The 23,202-nt window shown below is 43.1% G+C and overlaps 1 protein-coding gene across 5 annotated transcripts in view; it reads left to right on the forward strand.

The window, feature by feature from the left end:
• LOC131832158 (protocadherin alpha-C2) overlaps positions 1 to 21,695 on the forward strand; it is a 114,516-nt gene extending 92,821 nt beyond the window's left edge. For 4 of the 5 annotated variants that reach the window (XM_059174814.1, XM_059174818.1, XM_059174815.1 and 1 more), the window contains exon 4: positions 20,938 to 21,432. In XM_059174814.1, the coding sequence (XP_059030797.1) occupies positions 20,938 to 21,248 (311 nt within the window). In that variant the 3' untranslated portion in view covers positions 21,249 to 21,432. Of the gene's footprint in view, positions 1 to 20,937; positions 21,433 to 21,478 lie in introns of those variants that run through there. The other variant, XM_059174817.1, reaches the window with a different exon arrangement.
• Positions 21,696 to 23,202: the final 1,507 nt, after the last annotated feature.

Raw genomic sequence — 23,202 nt, forward strand, 5'->3', positions numbered from 1 at the left:
CAACATTGGACCAATCCTGTGCCCAGAGCTGTTGCTCTAGCTAGCATCATGGGCCAACCTGAGCAGTGAGGTGGCATTTCCCAAGTCTTCTCTTTTATGTTTTTTGACTCTGCAGTATAGATACTGTCTTGCCCAAAACACATGTGTCACATCTCTTTTCCTATAATCATCTAGGGTCAACCAAAAGTCTGTAGCAAGGCTCAAAGCCTCAGCCTGTGTGAATTAATGATTTACTTTACATGATGCAAACCAAACTACATGTCAGAGAGTTTTGGGGGGAAAAGAGTATCACCAGGTATGTAGACAGCCCTGAGGTGGACACCTTTGAGCCTGTGAGATTGGATCTGTGTTTAATGATAAACCATGGGATACAGATAACCTATTAGGAAGGAAGTATGTATGTTGATGAGGGGTCTTTGTTGAAGTTTCAGAATCTTTAAATCCTGTGTTGTTGCTCCCTGTTGTTATAAAATAATCTTTTAAAACAAGAGAGAAGAAGACTTAATGAATTATTATTTATTGAAACTGTGACAAGCACTTTATATGGATTGGATACTTAAACAAGAGAGAAACACATTGTCATTCCCATGTTTTAGATAAGGAAATTGAGATTCATAGAAATTAAGTGATTTTCATACATTTACACATTTAGTGTTTTTTGCTCACTGTTATAGTCCCAGTGTCAAGCAAGGTGTCTAGCACATAGTGGTGTTTAATATTTGCTCACCCATATCTGCCCATATATGCAGATATCCCCCATGTCTGCCTGCTAGTGAACCCTGTGCACCTAACTAACACATTACTGATACTTTGTCCCACATGGGAATAGTTTGGTAACTTGGACAACACTATCCATTGTCTGAGTTCCAGGCTGACTGTGAGTTCTGTATTAGTTTCTCATTACTATTTTTTTTTTTTTTTGACAGAGAGAGATCACAAGTAGATAGAGAGGCAGGCAGAGAGAGAGAGAGAGAGGGAAGCAGGCTCCATGCTGAGCAGAGAGCCTGATGTGGGACTCGATCCCAGGACCCCGAGATCATGACCTGAGCTGAAGGCAGCGGCTTAACCCACTGAGCCACCCAGGCGCCCACATTACTATTTTTTTTTAAAGATTTTATTTATTTATCTGAGTTAGAGAATGAGAGAGAGAGCATGAGCAGGGGGTAGGAAGTGGGGAGTGGGGATTGAAGGTGGGGGGGCGGAGAGGGAGAGGAGGAACTGGCTGTCTGCTGAGCAGGAAGCATAATGTGGGGCCTGATCCCAAGATTTCTGGGATCATGACCTGAGCTGAAGGCAGACACTTAACCGACTGAGCCACCCAGGTGCCCCTTCTCATTACTATTATAACAAGTTACCACAAACTTCATGGCTTAAAGCAATGCAGATTCACTGTTGTACAGTTGTGGAGGTGAGAAGTTTTACTTGGCTTAAATCAAGGTGGATTCCTATTACTATATAACAAGTATCCACTTTCCTTCAGTTTCTAATAACCTGTTTCTCATTTGCATTAGAGCTGTATTAGAACTGACAGCCTCTTTAATTGTCCATATTTCTACTACCATCTTGTTCATGACCATTTAGGTATTCCCTAAGATGATGATATGTTTTCTCTAACTTTTCTCACTTCTTCCTGAATCCTCTCTAGCAGTGTCTTAGTAACTACATTTCTACTAAGAGTCTGTTCAAAGTATGCTAGGCACTTTATCTCATACTTCTCAGAATTCTTCCAATCTCCAACCATTGCTCAATTCCAAAACCAAATCAACATTTTTAGTTATTTCTAATAGCAAGACTCCACTTATAGGTACCAAAATCTGTGTTAGTTTCCCAGGACTGCTGTACCAAATTACCACACATTAGGTGGCTTACACCAATACAACTTTATTATCTCATAGTTCTGGAAATCAAAAATCTAAAATAGATTTCCCTGCATTTAAATCAAGATATCAGCAGGGCTCCATTCCTTCTGGATGCTGTAGAGGAGGGGCTCTTTCCTTGCTTTTTCCAGCTTCTAGAGGTTGCCTGCATATCCTGGTTTCTGGATCCTTTATTTTCCAGGCCAAGAGGATAGCATCTGCAGAACTCTCTTTGACTCTGACTTTCCTGCCTCCCTCTTTCCCTTAGAAGGACTCTTGTGATTACATTGGGCCTACTTGGATAATCCAGAATAATCTGTCTTAACATCCTGAGTTTAATCACATCTGCAAATTCCCTTTTGCCATATAACATCACATTCACAGGTTTCAGGAATTAGGATTTCAGCATTTTGAAGGGGACCATTAGCTCAGGGTCTTTCATGTTCAAGCAACTGTGGCTGTGTGCGTCTGTGTGTTGTAAACTTCAGTAGAGATAAAGGTAAAATAAAGTGCGTATCAGGACCATGAAGAAGTGTGGCGAGAGTCCGTGAGGATTAGACTTTACACAGCTTTGGAGGCTATTATTAATTGTCTGAACTTTGGTGGAAACTAATTAATCACCTCCCTTTCCCTCTAAGTCTTAATTAATTAAGAGTAGATTCAAAGAGCCAACTGAGGAATCAAAGTTCAGAATCAGATTTATTATTGGTAAAGATGGTGTGGGGAATATGGTAGAGCCTCCACCTCCCAAACACAAGGGAGGAAAATCAAGAATGGCAGACCCCTCTCTTGGTGAGGAGGAGGAGGAACCATCCTGATTCGATTACCAAATGGAGCTAGAGCAGAGAGTAGCAAAGAGTCAGAGGAGAGGTATACTGTGAAAAAACAGTGACTGTTAGTGCTCACTTTCCCCAACCAAAAAGCATGATCCATTTGAAATATGACTTATGTAAATCTCCCCAATTGGACAGATAACTTTTTCTTCCTGGGAAGAATAAGTATGGAAATGGAGCTAAAGGTGAGAACCCATTTCCTAGCCCATTCCCCATGAATGGATGTATTGGTTGCTGGGTGTTTCTCTATGGGCAGAGGTGAAAATGGAGAGAGAGGAGGAAGATGGTACATTGTTATGTTAGAGGCTAAGAGATATTGTTCTGTCTCAGGCCTAAGTATTTTCCCAAGAGTTAGAGCAGTCAGGAGAAGACAGGAACTCTTTGGATCACCCACAGCCTGATCTGGAAGGAGTCAATTAAAGGGCACAATAGCTAGTAGGAAAGTCACTGTCCCCAGGGTGATGCCAGGAGATAAGGAACAGTGTATATTGCCTGCCCTGTGTATGTATCTAGCACCTGTGTCTAGGTGAAAGCAGATGAAAGCAGGTCTTCAGGACTTCCCTGAAGAAGAAAGTGGGGAGCCTGATTGGTGTGCACGTGTGCATTGGGAGTTGTGGGCAGTTCGGGGGAGGAGATACTTCAGCCGGCATTCATCTGCTTTTCCTGAGTGTGACGTCCTGTGTCAGGGGCAAACGTTAGGATGGTTACAGGACAAGTCTGTGGATACACAGGACACAGGATTTGTTTGTGGGTTTTCTAGGAGCATTTTGTATTACAGACCTATTCTCATACTAGCTGCCTCCTTGAGATTGGAGCAGACCAGGCACCTCCAAAGCCTAGAGCCTCTCAGCCCCCTCAGCAGCTCTGTCTGGAGACCAGATCCCTCCCAGTGCCTCTGACAGTGATTAGGCCTGAGACCCATGACAGAGCCTCCCTAGAGGCCAGCATCCCCTCTACAGGGGATTGCATCACCAAGAAGTTAATCCAGTTGTCCTCCCTGAGTTCTGCAGTGAGTGGGGTTGCGTTTAATCAATCGTCAGTGCCACGTCTGTTTCCTTCTGTTGGACCAAGTATAAATTGATTCTAAATATTTGCTTTGGGGAAATTTCTTTCGTAAGAGTGAGCTCTCTCTAAATTGAGGGATTTTGAGATATAAATGAGCTTCTTTTGTCTTCTCTCCCTCAGGGTTGCAACCCTGCATTTAGGATACTAACTGTTTAAATGGTTGTAAATTTTTTTGGTTAAGATTTTATTTATTTGTTTGAGAGTGAGAGACTCAGTGATCACAAACAGGGGCGAAGGTCGTGCTAATACCATACTGTTTTGATTACTATGTCTTTGTGTAGTGTATCTTGAAATCTGGGATTATGGTATCTCCAGTTTTGTTCTTTTTTTTTTTTTTTTTTTTTCAAGATTGCTTTGGCTATTCAGGGTCCTTTGTGGTTCCATACAAATTTTAAGATTACTCTAGTTCTGTGAAGAATGCTGCTGGTAAGGGCACCTGAGTGATGACTCAGTTAAGTGTCTGCCTTAGTCTCAGGTCATGATCTCAGGGTCCTGCTCAGCGGGAAGTCTGCTTCTCCCTTTCCCTCTGCCTGCTGCTCCCCCTGTTTGTGCTCTCTCTCTCTGTCAAATAAATACATAACATTAAAAAAAAAAAAAAAAGAATGCTGCTGGTATTTTGATAGGGATTGCATTAAATCTGTAGATAGCTGTGAGTAGTATGGACGTTTAACAATATCTGTTCTTCCATTCCATATGCATGAAATATCTTTGCATTTGTTGTGTCATCTACAATTTCATTCATCAGTGTCTTCCAGGTTTTCAGAGTACAGGTCTTTCAACTCCTTGTTTAAGTTTATTCCTAGGGATTTGTGGGGGGGGGGGGTTGTTTTTGTTTTTGGTGCAATCATGAATGGAACCGGACTGTTTTCTTTATTTCTCTTTCTGCTACTTCATTATTAGTGTACAGAAATGCAACAGATTTCTGTATATTGATTTTGTATTTTTAAAATTTCTTTTTCATTTCTAGTAGGATTGGAAACTTTTTAGAAATGTGGAACCAAAAGGGAGGTGATTACAGCATTTTTGTAAAATGGACTGGCCTTGGAAATGTTTTGAGCTAATGCTGGTGCACTTGATCCGATTTTGTCGGTGAAAATGGGGAGAGGGAGGGCAAGTATGTTTAAATTTTGCCTTGGTTTGCTTCTTAAGGGAGGCAGCACAGCCTTGCACAATGCCTCAGGTCCCTGTTCTGCTCAGTCATTGTGCCTCAAATTTATTGGGGTGTAGAAGGGGAGAGACTGTTGCTGTAAGGATTAAATGAGCTAGTGCAGGCAGAATGCTTAGTGCCGTGCTTAGCTCATGGTTAACATTCAAAAAATGTTATCATTTATGCAATTTAATATTCCTGGCACTTAGCACAATGCCTGGCACACAGTAAAAACAGGATTCAAAATGGTTTTGCTAAATTAAATGAAATGGTATAGGAAGTGCAGGAAGGTGTGGAGTAATGGTGGTGCAGAGGATTTTCCCCTGATGACACTCCTTCTCTTGTCCTCCTTCTCCTATAGTGTTCTGATGGCACCTCCATTTTATACCCTCTGTGCAGGGAGATCACTGCTTGTCTAGAAATGGTTGCTCAAGGCTGAGAAGTGACACAGCAACACAGGGCCTGGGATTGCTGCCAAATTTTAAGAAGCGCAGACTGCAACCAAGTGAGGGGGAAGGGGAGAGAAGAAAAGTTTGAAAAGCCAGCTAGACCCACCCAGAAGCAGTTTTTTTGTTGGGTGAAAGGACTGTGGTTCCCAATTTCTGGTGGGGCTGGCAGCAGGAAAGATGGAGGAAGGGTCCCTGTCTAGTTGTGGTGCTGCAGAAGGGACCCGGCAGGGGGTTCTTTGGTCCAGCCAGGGCTGCTTCATGGGGCCTTGTACCTAGAAAGGCCTCTTTGGTTTAATATTATGCTGTTGCCATCTTTGAGTACTTAGGGGAATTTTTTATGGGCCCTGCAAGTTATGTAGCTGGTGCTGGGTCCAGACTGTCTAGGGCAGCGATGTTTTGTTTCAGCTAATTTTTGAGCCAGTTTTTGAAATTTGCAGTGGATTAAGTAGGGGCTGGGCTAGTCATCTTTTTCATCTCTCCCTGATTTAATTATAAGGCCAAAAATTGGGATGAATGAAATCCATACAAAACTACAGTAAAATGACTAGTACCTTACCTCCCATCTCCAGTCACGCTCCCAGGAAGTCACCACTATCAATAGTTTAGTGTGTACCCCCAGCTTTTTGATAAACATGAAGTTCAAAGTGCTGTAGAATAAAATAACATGTAAATTGTATTACTGGTATGAATATTAAACAGTACAGCATCATTTGCATGAAAATATTCGTTTCCCTCAATCCCACTTCCCTTCAGTGAGACAACCACTGTTAACAGTTTTGTGTGTATCCTCAAAATATTTTAAGTTAACACTATTTATTTGTTTATTTATTAATATTTATTTATTTGTCAGAGAGAGAGCGAGCATAAGCACAGGGAATGGCAGACAGAGGGAGAAGCAGGTTCCCTGCTGAGTAGGGAGTCTAATGTTTCCATCCCAGGACCCAGAGATCATGACCCGAGCCAAAGACAGACGCTCAACCCACTGAGCCCCCAAGCGCCCCAAAAGACTTTATTTTTTTGAGCTGTTTTAGGTTCACAGGAAAATTGAGTGGAGAGGACAGAGAGTTCCCATATGGCCCCATCCCTGCAGGTGCACAGCATTCCCGGCTCCTGATATCCAGGACCACAGTGTCCATTTGGCACATTCGAGGAACCCACGATGACAGGCATGATCACCCAGAGTCCATCGTTCACACTAGGATTGCCTCTTCCAAATATTTTTCAAAGTAATTTTTAATTACTTAATTCAACTAAGCCAGCCTGGCACTCCTGAATGTTTTTTTGCTTGTTAAAAACAAACAGCTTTTTAAAAAGCAAAATGAGATGTTATGCATAGTAATATACAGCTTTGTTTTTTAATAAACACCTTTTCAAGTCAGTGCATATAGACCCACTTCATTTTTTTAAAATAAGGATATACTGTGTTGTATGCCTGTATTATTATTCATTTATCCAGTTTCTTATTGGTATCTCTGTTTTTTAAATAATGCAATGTACATTCCTATACATTTATCTTGTGCACTTCCTTGTGCATTTCCTTGCAAATAATATTAGTAATAGCTTACCAGTATTAAGTACTTAAGCCGTTTGTTTACTTAAGCCAAGCACTGTCTTAAGCACCTTACATGTAGTATCTCCTTTACTCAGTATAGCCTCTCCCAGAGATGAGTCTATTATTACACCCATTTTAATGCCTAGGAAGTTGAGGTACGTAGGGTTAAGTAAGATCCCATATCTGCCTAGTTAAGTGGTGGGGACAAGATCCGAAACAGGGCTCTTTAATTTCTCGACCAGTGCTCGGCACACACTGTCTCTAGAAAGTTTAATGCCATCTCTTTGCCAAAGTTTCTCTACCTTGTTTATTCTTTATTTTGCTTTTGAAAACCTATTTATTATTTTTTTAAATAAGCAAAAAACATTCGGGGGTGCCTGGCTGGCTTAGTCGGAAGAGCATGCAAAACTTGATCTTGGGTGTAGAGATTACTCTACACCCCATTACTCTATGCTCCATGTTGGGTATAAAGATTACTTAAAAATAAAATCTTAAAAAAAAAAAGTCATGTATCAACTGGGGTCCAAGGGTGCAGGGGCACCTGGCTCCGGGGATCCCAAACAGACCAGGTGTGGTTCCTCGCGCCGACAGAATCCAAAGGCAGAAAGACGAGGGGTGGGGAAAAAGAAAGGAATTTATTTCAGGGAGGCCAGCACTGTGAAGACAAGACAGTGGATTGGTGTCTCAAAGACCATCTCCAAGATGTTGCTGTCTCCAGTGTGGGGTCAAGGTCGGGGTGTGTGTGTGCTGGGCAGTAAGGGTTAGGCTGCTCACTGTGTTGGGGGTCAAGGACTCAGGGTCTTACTGGAGTCAGGGCCTTAGTTAGTGCTTGAGGGGGCAGTTTCAGTTCCTATCAGGGGCCACTTTGCCCGCTGGGAAAGATAAGCTGGAAAGAAGAACCTAATAGGTTAGAAAGTACAGTCTGAGGTCACAGCAGAGGCAGTGAAGTCCCCTTTCACTTAAAACAACATTGTGTTTATTCATTTGCCTTTTCCTGCACTTTAGCTCTTTGAGAGCAGGGCTCAGTGTCCTAATAGTATTCATATCCCTGCCCTTATTCCTAGTGCAATGTCTCATTTATTGTCCATGATAAATATGTTTAATGGCTTAACAGTGCCTCTTGGAGGTAGCTGCTGTGTCCAGCCTGTGGGTGAAGAAAACCCAAGTCAGTGTAGTGGAAAAAAGAGTGGAAGGCGGAATGGTAGGGCTGCAATTTGAACCCAAGGCTTTTGATGCCCCATCTGTTGGGCGGTCCACTGTGTCCAAACTGCCTCCTCCCCGCCAGCCTCCAAAGGCTCTGGAGAATGGCTCCCTACCTAGTAACCCTTCCCAGAAGCTGGGAAACTTCACAGCTACGGTTCTTTAATGATCTCTGGGAGGGGCAGAGCCAGATGGGAAGAGGGCCCCTGGAAAAGAGAGTTCCTGGCAGTACTGCATCCAAGAATCAATGGGGGGGGGGGGGGGGCGGGGTCCGTGGGGAGTCAGGTTCCTCAGAGGGATGCTATGTTGTAATAATACCTATCCTCTATTATGGCTTCTGCACGCCGGGCATTGTTCTGCGTGATTTATGAGCATTGTGTCTTCTTAATGCTCACAGTTCCATTAGGTGGATATTGTTATCTCTATTTTACATATGAAAGAATGCAGGCTGGGAGGAGGAGTGACTTGCTCAAGGTTGCACAACAAGTAAGTGATAAAGCTGGGATTCCAACTCCAAGCTGTGTGTGTGTCCCCCAAACCTCCATTTTAAGCCTACTGCTATCCCTAGGTTATAAGAGCCTGTTGAGGCTGGGGACAGTTTAAAAAGAAAGCTATAAAGGGAAATTGCCCTCTGGACTGTGGGGGACTCTAGCAACCAGGAATAAGGTTTAGAGAACCTTGTAGCTTGAGCCCTGCCAGGTTAGGGGGTCATGGAAAGAAATATATATATTTATTTTCTAGCTGACTTTGGAGAGCTTAGACGATTTGAAACCAGCCATTCCAATTTTTGAATCTAGGTTCACAGCACATGATGCCTTTCTACTCTTAACCTAGAAATGGTAAAATTATTTCGGGCACAAAGCAAGAGCTGTGGCTTTAAAAATACGCTGCTGGATTTATCTCTTCCGCTCCAAGATTACTGAAAATTAGCCCAGCTGTGGCTCGAGGCAACAAAGAGCCACAAAATCTCCTTCCAGATCCTGCAGACCCTCACTCCCAACCCCACCCCCGAAGGACGAGAGACAACCAGGAGTGGCAGCCTGGGCTGGGGGTGGGGGAGGCTGGATTCAGATCATCCCTTCTCCCATCACACTCACACCACCGCCTCCCGGCTACTCCAAGGATCAGGATGCTAGGTCTGTGAATGAGCTCTACTCTCCTCCCTCATCCCCAAGGCTTCACAGAAGTAAAATAATATAACAAATCGATTACTAAGCTGGGGAATCCGTGTGAGAAGAATTTTTCAGCTTTATTATCAAATCCCTGTGTGATTTAGAGCAAATCACCTTGTTGCAAATTAAGCTTTCAGTTTCCTTACCTTTAATATGGAAACTCTTTTCTATATATGTAAAGGGTTATATACGTGTGTGTATAGAAAAGGGCTATATGTATATATGATTTATGTATATATAAGGGTTTCCATATATAAGTATAGAGATAAACATATAAATATGCAGATATATATTTAAATATATAAAGATATATTATCTCCTTTTCCCATGAAAACTGAGATATTAAGTGATTTGCGAAACATCACATTATCTATATGGTATAGCCTTATTTTTTTTTAAAGATTTTATTTATTTATTTGAGAGAGAGACAGTGAGAGAGCATGAGCAAGGAGAAAGTCAGAGGGAGAAGCAGACTCCCCCTGGAGCTGGGATCCCGATGCGGGACTCGATTCCGGGACTCCGGGATCATGACCTGAGCCGAAGGCAGTCATCCAACCAACTGAGCCACCCAGGGGTCCCTATGGTATAGCCTTATTAAACTTACTATTCTGATCATAGAGCCTAATATCTTAGAGGACAGGCATTATATTTTTACGTTGTCTTGTTTCCATGGAAAAGTCTTTCCACCATCATTTGAAGATCTAAGAAGCAGTGCAGAAATGGTGGAAATGCTAGCCCAGGGTGGCTTGAGATTTCTAGCCCCCTCTCTCTCTAACCCTGGACAGGATTTGGGTTGCAGACCATAGTTCTCCTGTGATTTGTGGGCTGTAATTACTCAGATTAACGTTGCCCAATTCATAAAGGCTGAGCGAGGAAGAGGAGGCGGAGCTTGTTCAAGCAGCCCACAAGCCCCACCGATGGGAGGTGGGGGTGGGGACGCAGCTCGGGACGCCGTACCGCGTAGTCTTTCCACAGGTTTGGTGGTGGATGGTTTTTGCCTTTTGGTTAGGCTGAGCATGTATGATTCTACAGTCTCCCAAGTTCTGCTATACACACACACACACACACACACACACACACACACGAGAGACATACAGGACATACAGACACATGAACTGGTTGCTCAAAGCCAGGAGGGTACAAACAAATTCAAAGCTGTTTGAGCTGCAGTGGCCAGCTTGGGTAGGGAGAGGAGTCAAGGAATGGCGAGAAGGGGGTGTCCCTACACAAAAAGCCTGGACGTTCACCTGCAAACCCAGAATGGGCAGAATCATCCGTGCTTTGACTTTCCCCTGGGCAGCCAGAGGCAGCAGCAGCAGCCCCAGGCAGATAACAAGCGAGCAATCCAGGGGAGCTGTCTGGCTGGGCCGGAAATGGCTGTAATCATTTAATAGCCTTTGCTGGCTGCATGGACGTAGCAGAGTAGGCAGGAGGCAGGCTCCAGAGTGCTGTCTGGCAAGATTGCCCCGGCTTTAATCAAAATGATGGGTTTTCTGGAAGCTCTTTATTAACCTTAGGACCAAAATCCCAAGGATGGCAACAAAGGGATGAATGGGGAGGAGATGGGAGGGCTGAAACCTGCAGAATGGGCTGGGATTTTCCTGAGCTTGTCACTCCTGCATTCGTGCCCCTCCCCCAGCCTCCACCCCTTTCTGCTGATTCTAGCTTTGAGGTTTCTGCCTGCATCTCTGTCTCCCAGATGGTGGCAAAACAAATAGGATCAAAATAATTGCAAGGGTCTTCATAGACAGCTTAGAATGTGGTGCAGTGAGACCACCTAGAGTCCATCCAGCCCTAGGCTCTACCTGTTCCTAACCGCAAGACTGTTGGTCCTTAGTGTCTTCATCTGTAAAACAGACATATCTATAAAACAGACATGGACATTGACAATATTTACTTCATATGGTTCTTGTAAGGAGCAAAAATTATATTGCGTGTAGATCTGCGTAGCCCAGTGCCACACACATAGGAAGATCCCAGTAAACATAAAATACAACTATAATCCTGTGGTGTAGACAGGAAGGTGATCATCTCCATTTTATGGATGAAGAAACTGTAGTTCAGAAATATTTATGTAAGTTGCCCAGGACTGCGTGCTATTAGATGAGAGAGTCAGGGCAAGCTTTCAAGTTCAGAAGCAAGATGAATGGAAGAGAAAAGAATTCAGCCACCCTCCCGCATTCTCTAGCCTATGCCCCTCCAAGATCTTTCCTGAAAACCCTATCCTTGGTCAGAATGACTTGGTTTTGTTCTTTTGGGGAGAATCAAGGTCAATCAGAAAAACCGCTGTGCTAGTCTGGAGCCATTCAGAATAGGGGTTGGGGGTGAGTTTACAAGTCTGACATTTGCTTCACAGTTTTCAGGACCTTCCCCAGTATCTGCATTGGCCAAGCCTCCAGCCCTCTCATTCCCATTCCCTGAGGCCAAATTCCTGCCAGAGTTCCTTTAGCAGAAAAAAGGAGTGGAGGGATGTTGCCAAAAAGAAGTGGGGCAGTGCCTAAGGGAGGAGGTGTCTAAAGTGGCTTATAGGGTTAAATGTTGTGGGCAGTTACCTCCAGAAGGCAGTTTTTAAAATAACAGATCTATACACATTTTAAAAAACATGTATGTTGTTCTGATTTTTAAATGTATTCCTTCCTATGGTGGAGAAATCAGCCAATACTGGGTGGGGGGGCAAAGCCATTTACTATAATTATGCTTATATGCTATTAAAGCCTTTTTAAATCCCATTGGGTTGTAATCTGAAATGTCAGGGAAGGGCTCTGTCTAAGAATTCAGACCCCTGCCGGCTTGGTGTGTATCTGAAGTTCTCTTCTGGGCTCTAACAGTCTTAACTGCCTGTTAGTCTTGTCCTTACCGGTGAGCTAGATCCCCTGGGACCAGAGAACAGGGACTTGTGGGAAGTCACGGGAGGGGGAAGGGAAGCAGCACCAAATGAGGAAACATTCCCTTAATTGACTATTTGCTGGTGCTGGCCTTGGTCTCTCTTCCTCTTTCATCTTCTTGAAAGAGGAGTCTCTCCTTGATTTGGCCAGGAAAGTCCCAGCATTTTACGGGCAAAGCCCGCCAATGGTCTCTAGTCCAAGATTAGGAGGTCAGTAAATGTTGTTTGTCAGATCCTGAAGCTATTATTTTGCCTGAATGAGACCCTGGAGATGTTTGCTTACACTTTAACTAGAACAGGTCAGTCACAATGGTCTGTGAGAGACTTGAGAAACCAGATTTCGCTCTGCTCCGCAGAATCTGGATCTGAAGGGGATGCACGGGAATGGATCTCTCTGATTGCTTCTTGGAGTTTAAGGCTGAGTCAGACCAACCAAGGCTCCTAGCAAACGCCCAGAAGCTCACTGACATGTAAAAGCAGCTCATTAACTCTTAGCAGTCCTGCTGTGAGGGGCTTGCTTGGCCAACCCGCAGAGCCATTCACGTCCTTTAATTCTGCAAGATAAAGTTATCTCTGAGCTCTGCATCTCCAGATGACATTCCTGAGGCCTCCTGCGGGGTTCTGGCTGTGGTTGAAAAGAGTTTCTATCCTGGTTTAGGTCAAGTCCAGGACTATGGAGTGGTAGGAAACCCAGTTTTCCTGCTGTCAAATCCCAGGTTTTTTTGTTTGTTTGTTTGTTTTTAATATTTTATTTTATTTTATTTTATTTTGACAGAGAAAGAGAGAGAGAGATCACAAGTAGGCAGAGAGGTGGGCAGAGGGAGAGGGGGAAGCAGGCTCCCCGCTGAGCAGAGAGCCCGATGGGGGGCTCAATGTGGGGCTCCATCCCAGGACCCTGAGATCATGATCTGATCTGAAGGCAAAGGCTTAACCCACTGAGCCACCCAGGTGCCCCAAATCCCAGTCTTGCTTTTGTTTCCATCTCTCAGGGACAAGGCCTGCATTTGGAAGGTAAGCAGGTAGGTTCTGGCTGAGCTCAAATGCAGATTTATCTCAGCTGGGTCAAAGAAATTAATCTCAGTCTTGGAGAAAAGGCATCCATGGCCCTATGTCCAGAGAGCTAGCAAGGAAGCTCCACCAGGGGAAGGAGGTTTGGGGGAGAGAAGAAAGGTTCTTGCTTCATTTCCCTACTGCTTGCTGGTACTTGGACTAAATTTGCAATATTTTTAACCTACGTTCCTCGCCCCGAGAGCTGTGCCATATATAGTTGCCATATGTGATTAGGTTTACTGGGCTCTCACATCGAGCTAGTGATCAGGCTTAGCGCTTTCCACATGTAACTTCACTGTCTTTAGGGACAGGAGAAGTGCAGTGAGCTGAGAGCTGCTGGAGTGGCTGCCGCTTCTCATACAGTCTTTTCATTCACCTACTTCGCAAGTATTTATTAAACACCTATTTGAGGCCAGGAACTGTGCTAGATGTTGGCTGTGTAGTGGTGAATAAAACAACTATGTTTTCTGCCGCAGTGACAGATGGAGGTGAAGGGGCTGCTTGGCTAGGAGGGTCATAAAACGCCTCGGCCATGGGGTTATGTTTAAGCACAGACTTGAAGAATGAGAAGTCACTCTAAGAATGGAGGGTAGATCATTCTAGACAAAAGGAAACTGTGTGTATACAGTTGTACTGTGTGTGTACAAACTGTGTGTGGCTGTGAAGCAAAAACAGTCCCAAAGGGTGTTTGATGAACTGAAAGAAGGCCTGTGTGATAAGAGGGAGACTTGTAGATGAATTGGAGAATAAAAAAATAATAGATTTTTGATATATTTTATATACTATGTTAAGGCGTTTGCCCTTTTTGTTGTTGTTAAGGCAATAGAAGGCTTCTGAATAATTTTAGGCAGGGAAGTGATGTAATCTGGTTTCTATTTTGAAGGATCTTACTGTATGTACCCTATATGTCAGTTTTGTTTTTTTTTTTTTAATTTATTTGGCAGAGAGAGACACAGTGAGAGAGGGAACACAAGCAGGGGGAGTGGGAGAGAGAGAAGCAGGCTTCCCACTGAGCAGCGAGCCCGATGCAGGACTCAATCCTGGGACCGCGGGATCATGGCCTGAGCTAAAGACAGATGCTTAACCAAATGAGCCACCTAGGCACCCCCTTTTTTTTAAAAAAGGGGACAGACTTAAGGAATGAAGAGAATTCTGGCTCCTGGGGGGAGGGCTGGAGAGAAGGCTGAAGGGGAAGAGGCTATTGCTGTAATTCACATTCAGGATAATGGTGCGCTGAAAAAAAAAAGGGTAGTGACAGCTCAGATGCGGAGAAGAGGACAAAGTCAAGGTACACTGAGGAGGCAGGAACGACAGATATTGATGGATGATGAATGCAGAATGGCTCTGAAGTTTCTGGCTTGAGCACTAAGGTGAGCGGAGAGATGCAGAAAGGACTAGATGGGAGGACTCAGGAGTTCTTTCAGCTTGAGATGCTCAGTGAGGCTTTCAGAGGAGATATGGGATAGGCGTTTGGAGACATGAGACTGAAACACAGAGGGCTAAGAGCTCTACATGGAAATCTGTGTCTCATCAGCATCTTTGGACACTGTGGATACCCATGGACTTGGCTGAGATCCCAACAGGAGTGAAGAGATGAAGGTCTAGGGCCAAAAGAGAAAGGTCAGGACAGGGAACTCATAAAAACCAGTGTCTCCAAGAAGGGACTGACAAATGCCACTGAGGGGTTCACGACAGTGCAGACTAAATTGTGACTACTGGCTTTAGCAATAATGTGATTAGTGGGCTTGATATGGGCACTGTTACAAAAGTAGTGCTACGGATGCCAGATGAGAAGAGACAGGGAAGTGATAGGTCAGGAGATGGAGAGAGCAGATGTAGAGAATCCCAAACTGCAATCAAACACAAATGCTTTCTTGGCAGAACTTTTCACGATTCCACCAAAGGAGCAGTGTCAGATACAAGAACACTACTGGGATGTCAAAGCATTTCAATGTCATGGCCTCTGGGATTACTTTGCCCAGACAGATCATTATTCTTTCTCTCTAGCTCTGACCCCTACTCTTCTAGAAGTCATTGTGTCTTCCAGCTGGGCTCTTGGGAAAGTCTTACATCAAAAACCCCTGTGGATGCATAATAATTTCCCCCAGTCTCATTATTCCAAATTTCATCTCTCCTCTGGAATCTCCTTTGACTTTCTCAGATGTTTCACATGTCCCTTGGTCATTGCATTTACCCAATTGCCTTATGATTGCTGGAGTGTCTGTCCCAGCTAGACTCTGAGCACACTGAGGTAGGAGACTGGGTTTGGAAAGCCAGTTGGCTCCCAGTGCTTTACCCTAGTAGACCCATGTTTACAACAGGATGCTCTCCTCCTGTGCTGGTCAGTATCCCCCTACACCCACACATCTTTCCATTGCTTCTCTGCTTCATCCAACCACCCATCAAGGACACGGTGAAAGAATAGGGATCAAATCATTGATTCAACTAATTTATCTTTTGTTCTGGACAGAGTAGGTGTCAAAATACATGTGTAGCCAAAATTCACATGCCAAGATTTTAGCATATTCTTCTTCTCCTTCTTTTCCCATCTGAAACTGCATCAGGTACCTCTAATCTAGGTTTTTTCCCCCATTACCTGAAGACCATTAAAGCATTTGGAGTATAATTGTAGACAAGTGTTCTGCAATTCCTTGGCAGTTCTTAGTTTGGTGACGTCGTTTGGTAGTACAGAATCTACTTTGTTAGGTGCCTCTTCTGTTACCAGCTCTATTGAAACCTCCATTTTAAAAATTATGACCGCAAACTCGAGACCCCAGAGACTGTTAGAAGTGGCTTGAGAAACAGTAGCCTTAGTTGTAGTTGGTGACACCAAATGAGATTCAGGTATTTCAGTGATGATTATAAGAACAAATGCACAGGGCATCTTTCATTGTAGAAAAGGCTAAAAAAAAGTTAACAGCACTAATTGCTCCAGGGAATGCACTGTTTACAACAGCTCTTAGAACTTCCGAGCTTTTGGGTTTTTTTGTTTCTTTTTCTGAAAGAGATTCTCTTTAATAATATTGCTTTTCTTTTTACTGAGATATAGAAATACAAAATTATATTAGTTTCAGGTGTATAGAATAATGATTTGATATTTGTACACATTGTAAAATGATCATCACATTAAGTGAAGTAGATGTCTGTCACTATATAGTTACAAAAGAATTTTTGTGTGTGTGATGAGAACTTGAAGATTTACTCTTTTAGCAGTTTTCAAAAATACAATACAGTATTATTAACTGTCATCACCATGCTATATGTTACATCCTCATGACTGCTTTATTTATAACTTCAAGTCTATACCTTTTACCTCCTTTATCCATGTCATCCACACCTGTTGCCCTCCTGCCTCTGGCCTCCATCAGTCTGTCCTTTATATCTGTGAGCTTGGCTTTTTGGTTTTGGTTTTGTTACCGTGCTTGTTTTTTCAGATATCACATGTAAGTGAGATCATATAGTGTTTGTCTTTTTCTTTCTGACTTACTTTGCTTAGAATAATGCCCTGAGAGTTCATCCATGTTGTTGCAAATAGCAAGATTTCAGTACTTTTTATGGCCGAATGATATCCCATTATATAAATTGTCAAACCTAAAAATAAAATAGCCAGTTATTTTACCAGTAAAATGAGTTTATTAGGGAATAGCAGAGGAATTGCAAATGGGACAAGAAAGTTATGGCAAACCACAGGCAAGTCCAAAGAGACAAAGGAAACATAACCTCTTAACAGGTTTCAGGAGGAAATTGGGGAGGGTTGTTTCAAACAAAAGTTCTTGTCGGGGTTTGGGGATATGGGGGTGTGGGGGTGGGGGGGTGCCTGGGTCATTCAGTCAGTTAAGTGTCTGACTCTTGATTTCCGCTCAGGTCATGATCTCAAGGTTGTGGGATTAAGCTCAGCATCCAGTTCCATGCTCTATGGGGAGTCTGCTTGAGATTCTCTCACTCCCTTTTCCTTTGCCCCTAAAAAAAGTTCTTTGGAAAAGAACAAGAGTCTGAGATTGTGGTGGTTTCACTTTGATTTCAGGTGGTGGTTAGGGTGTTGTTGCTGGGACAGGAAGAGGTTGTCTTTTTTTTTTTTTTCCCTTAAAAGCAGGAGATAAAATTCCTATGTGAAAAGTATCTCTTTTTGTCAAGGTAAGAATCACCTTTCTTCGTTCTTCTGGTAATGCAGGCTGCTAGGAGTGGTAGGTGTGAGATATCTCTCCTCTTAGGGCTTCCTGACTCCCATTTTTTATTTTTATTTATTTATTTATTTTTTAAAGTAAGCTCCATCTGCAACCTGGAGATAGAGATGTCTGCAACCAGGAGATGGAGAGTCTCATGCTCCAGGGACTGAGCGAGCCAGGCTCCCCTCCTGACCCCATTTTATTTTATTTTTATTTTTTAATTTATTTTATTTTTATTGACCCCATTTTAAATGAGATTTTCTTTACTCATTTTTACAATATACACCACATTTTCTTTTTTTTTTTTTTTATTTTTTTTTTATTTTTTTATTTTTTTTTTATTTTTTTTTTATTTTTTTTTTTTATTTTTTTTTTTTTTTAAAGATTTTATTTATTTATTTGACAGAGAGAAATTACAAGTACACTGAGAGGCAGGCAGAGAGAGAGAGAGAGAAGGAAGCAGGCTCCCTGCTGAGCAGAGAGCCCGATGCGGGACTCGATCCCAGGACCCTGAGATCATGACCTGAGCCGAAGGCAGCGGCTTAACCCACTGAGCCACCCAGGCGCCCCACCACATTTTCTTTATCCATTCATCTATATATGGACACTCTGGTTGTTTGCATATTTTGGCTATGTAAAATAACACTGCGGTGAACATAGGAATGCACCTTTAATTTCAAGCTAGTGTTTTCATTTTCTTTAATTATTATTATTATTATTATTTTAAATTATTTGACAGAGAGAGAGACAGTGAGAGCAGGAACATAAGCAGGGGGAGTGGGAGAGGGAAAGCAGGCCTCCTGCCATGCAGGGAGCCCGATGTGGGGCTCGATTCCAGGACCCGGGGATCACGACCTGAACTGAAGGCAGATGCTTAACGACTGAGCCATCCAGGCGCCCCACCATTTTCTTTTACTTTTTTATGATTTATGTATTAGAGAGAGAGAGAGAGAGAGAGAGCGCTGGGGGAGGAGCAGGGGGAGAGGGAGAGAGAGTCTTTTTTTTTTTTTTTAAGATTTTATTTATTTATTTATTTGTCAGAGAGAAAGAGAGAGAGAGAGAGAGAGAGAGAGAGAGAGAGAGAGTGCACACAAGCAGGCAGAGAGGCAGGCAGAGGCAGAGAGAGAAGCAGGCTCCCTGCCAAACAAGGAGCCCGATGCGGGACTCGACCCCAGGACCGTGGGATCATGACCTGAACCAAAGGCAGCAGCTCAAGGTACTGAGCCACCCAGGCATCCTGGGAGAGAGACTCTTAAGCAGAATCCGTGCTGATTGCAGAGCCCAACATGGGGCTCAGTCTCAACCACCTGAGATCATGACCTAAACTGAAACCAAGAGTCAGAGGCTCAGCCGGCTGTAAACACTCAGACCTCCCAAGCTAGCATTTCCTTTGGATCAATACCCAGAAATACAGTCACTGGATTGATGGTATTTCCTTATTTATTTATTTATTTATTTTTAAATATTTTTATTTATTTATTTGACAAAGAGAGAGAGAGAGAGAGATCACAAGTAAGTAGAACAGCAGGCAAAGAGAGAGAGGGAAGCAGGCTCCCTGCTGAGCAGAGAGCCCGATGTGGGACTCAATCCCAGTACCCTGAGACCATGACCTCAGTCGAAGGCCGAGGTTTAATCCACTGAGCCACCCAGGTGCCCCAGTATTTCTATTTTTAATTGGGGGGGGGACCTCCATACTGTTTTCCAGAGTGGCTGTACCAGTTTGATTCCCACTGACAATGTACAAGGGTTCCCTTTCTACATGTCCTCACCAACACTTGTCATTTCTTGTCTTTTCGATGATCTCCGTACCGACAAGTGGGAACTGATATCTCACTGTGGTTTTGATTTGCATTTCCCTGATGGTTAGGGATGTCGGGTACCTTTCCATGTACCTGTTGGCCATGTGTCTGTCTTCTTTGGAAAAAAAGTCTATTCAAATATTCTGCCTATTTTTCCATCGGATTGTATGCATTTTTGCTGTTGAGTTGTATGAATTCTTCATATATTTTGGATATTAACCCCTTATAAGATATACGATTTACAAATATTTTCTCCCATCCAGTAGCTTCCCTTTTCATTTTTTTGATGGTTTAGTTTGTTGGGTAGCAGCTTTTTATTTATTTATTTATTTATTAAAAGATTTTATTTATTTATTAAAAGATTTTATTTATTTATTTGACAGAGAGAGATCACAAGTAGGCAGAGAGGCAGGCAGAGAGAGAGAGAGGGAAGCAGGCGCCCTGCCGAGCAGAGAGCCCAATGCAGGACTCAGTCCCAGAACCTGGAAATCATGACCTGAGCCAAAGGCAGCAGCTTAACCCACTATAAGGCACCCAGGCACCCAAGGGCAGCAGCTTTTTAGATGTAGTATAGCTTCTTTTTGCTTTTTTCTCTTTGACTTTTAGTGTCAGATTCCAAAAGGCACCTGGGTGGCGCTGTGGGTTAAGCGTCTGCCTTTGGCTCAGGTCATGACCTCAGAGTCCTGGTATCGAGCCCTGCATCAGGGAACCTGCTTCCCCTTCTCTCTCTGCCTGCCTCTCTGCCTACTTGTGATCTCTGTCTGTCAAATAAATAAATAAAACCTTAAAAAAAAAAAAAAAAGACTAATGTGATTGAGCTTATTGCCCATATTTTCTTTTAAGAATTTCATGCTTTCAGGTCTCACGTTCAAGGCTTTAATCGGTTTTGAATTTATTTGTGTGTGTGGTGTAAAATGGGGGTCCAGTTTCATTCTTTTGCATGTAGCTGTCTGGTTTTCCCAGCACCACTTACTAAAGAAACTCTCCTCTCCCCACTGTATATCCTTGCCTCCTTTGTTGTAAACTAATTGACCATCTTTGTGTTGGTTTACCTCTGCGTTCTCTATTCTGTTTCATTGACCTAAGTGTCTGGTTTTATGCCAACACTATACTGTTCGATAATTATAGCTTTGTGATATAGCTTAAAATCAGGAAGCATGATGCCTCCAGCCTTATTCTTTTTTTCTCATGATTGCTTTGGCTCTATAGGGTCCTTTGTGGTTCTATACAAATTTTAAGATGTTTGTCCTATTTCTGTGAAAAATGCCATTGGAATTTTGATAAGGATTGCATTGACTCTGTAATAATATTAATTCTTCCAGTCCATGAGCACAGAATATCTTCTCATTTATTTGGGTCATTTCTTCAATTTCTTTCATAAACATCTTGAGTTTATAGAACAGGTCTTTCACCTCCTTGGTGAAATGGATTCCCACTCCTTTTATTGCCTAGTCTGCTTTAACCCAGTACATTTCCCATCTTATTCTCAGGCAAAAGAATCACAACCGTATTCTTTAGGAAATTCTTCACAAGGAACCAAAAGTATGTCACTAGAAAATTAGATTTTCAGACCTTCTGGTGAGAAAATCTGCCTTCCTGATTGTTTCCAAATACTGACCTTTCCCTCAGGCTTGAAGAAAGAACTCTTAATTTCTCAGGGTGGGGGTCAGGCTCATCTGTGCAGCCTCCCCTGTCTCCCCCAGACTCGTGTGGCCTGGAGGGCGTGTGTTGACTCCTACTGACTTGTGACCTTCTGTTTTTCAGAACCAGAGGCAGGAGAGGTGTCCCCTCCAGTTGGGGCTGGTGTCAACAGCAACAGCTGGACCTTTAAATACGGACCAGGCAACCCCAAACAATCTGGTCCCGGTGAGTTGCCAGACAAATTCATTATCCCAGGATCTCCTGCAATCATCTCCATCCGGCAGGAGCCTACTAACAGCCAAATTGACAAAAGTGACTTCATAACCTTCGGCAAAAAGGAGGAGACCAAGAAAAAGAAGAAAAAGAAGAAGGGTAACAAGACCCAGGAAAAAAAAGAGAAAGGGAACAGCACGACTGACAACAGTGACCAGTGAGGTCACCTCATGGAAACAAGCCACTTAGCCAGTTTTTGTAATAATGGCAAATCTCTCCCATGTAGCAACTCCCCACTCCTTTCTCCTGTCTCCATGAGCCCTCTCCTATAGACCTCAGAAATCTGCAGAAAGTTCCCTGTGTCTATGTAGATCCCATTGAACAGGTTTTGTCTTGAAAGCTTTACTAAGTCTGGTGTTAACTCTTTCTCTCCACTCTGGCTTGTTTTCAGAACCTAAAAAGCAGACCCAAGTTTCCTTTCTCCTCCGCCGCAAAGGAGAGGCTTCCCAGTCCCGCCAGTGAGAGGTTGGAAACTCTCTGCCCTGTGCTCCGGGGATGCTGTCTTGATGACACTTGCAGGGCAGGCACAAAGGTTTTGAGATTGAGCAGCTGGGGTTCGGGGGGCCACTGGGTTGGTGTGATCGCCGGCGGTGCGGGAGGGGGCGCCAGATCTCAGCTGGGCGGGGCCAGGTGAGACTAGCCCGCATGAGGAGGGCTGGTGGGAAGAAAGGCAAAAGAATGGCAGGAGTTGCCAATCCAGGGGGGCAGCACGAAATGAAAAGGGACCAGACTTTCTAAACCTTGTGACTCAAGAGGCGGTGGCCACCCTCCCGCAGACAAAACTGCCCCCCACTGACCAGGCCCTAGGAGGCCTTAAGTTTGTTGCTGTGGTGTCGTGATCCCTACAACTCACATCACACCGACAAACCAACAGCTCAGTGTTGCACGGGGCCAACCAGGGCAGATCTGATGTGTTTTCGGATATCCTTGTGCTCACTTTCTTACCCATTCTTTTGCACACAATGTTTATGAAAAGGCCTGGTCCTTTTCCAACACATATGCAAAAGCAAAGACAAAAGAAAACCCCAACACCTCACTTTATGCTGTTTGTTGTTTGATAGATTTATTTAAAAAAGAGAAAAATCTATAGCTATAAATCTCTAAAGAGAAATATGATGACTACAGTTCCCCTCAACTCTCCTCAAAAGAGAATCCAATCTACAGCCATTTAAATGACCATTGCTGCTACAGAAGTGCTTTAAGAGAATTGCCTGGAACATCTGTATTATACTGGCCACCTGCCAATCACAGCTTTACTCTTTCAGGTCACTCTGGGGCTGCCTCTTGCATGTATTAATTCCTGAATAAAAAGATCTTTCTCTCTCTTTTCTAAGAAACAATTCTGTGCACTTTGAATACACAACCTTCTCTAGCCAACTATATCAAGACCCTGAAATTGAAGAAAAATTATTGTTTTCTCAAACACACAGTGAGCCGACTTTTCAATCCTCGAATTCTGTGCTTTGTCTTGGTGTGCTAGCCCACACCTCCTCTTTGGTTTAGTTTGCCTTTTTTAGAACATTCTGAATTGCTAATCTTGCTAACACCTATGATGTTACCTGAAATCAATCTCCCATATGTATGCTGTATGCTATTATAAGACTCCTGAAATATACTTACTCTGTGCTTGTGTATGTGAATGTTAATGCAACTATTACCTAGAGTGAACTTTAAGCTTTATTGTTGAATGTAATTCCATCCTATTTCCTTTTGTACACCTGTGAAAAAGTGGAGTAGTGTTTTTTTAAACCATTGTTTAATCAGCTTTTGTGTATTAAAGACACAGTAAAATTTCTTTCTTAAATCAAGACACTGGTGATTCAAGGAATTTTATTTATGGTCAGCCAAGAGCTGTCTCTTGCCAAGACTCCTGCTGGCAAGAGAATGGATAAAGCTGTTTTTTTCTAGTAACAATTCTGGAATGAATACCACAGTTATTCCCTGAAGGTATGCAAGCACAAAATTTACCAATCTGACCTCGCTGAAGTCGCAGAATGCTTTGAAATTCTAATGACATCTGGAATATCAGCTCATAGAGAAGAATAAAATTTACTGTCACCTTAGATAAGAAATTTTAATTTTGTTAAAATGTACAATTTAGAAGTTTAATTATAT

Source organism: Mustela lutreola, chromosome 5, assembly GCF_030435805.1.
Source record: "Mustela lutreola isolate mMusLut2 chromosome 5, mMusLut2.pri, whole genome shotgun sequence".
NCBI classification, from domain to species: Eukaryota; Metazoa; Chordata; class Mammalia; order Carnivora; family Mustelidae; genus Mustela; species Mustela lutreola.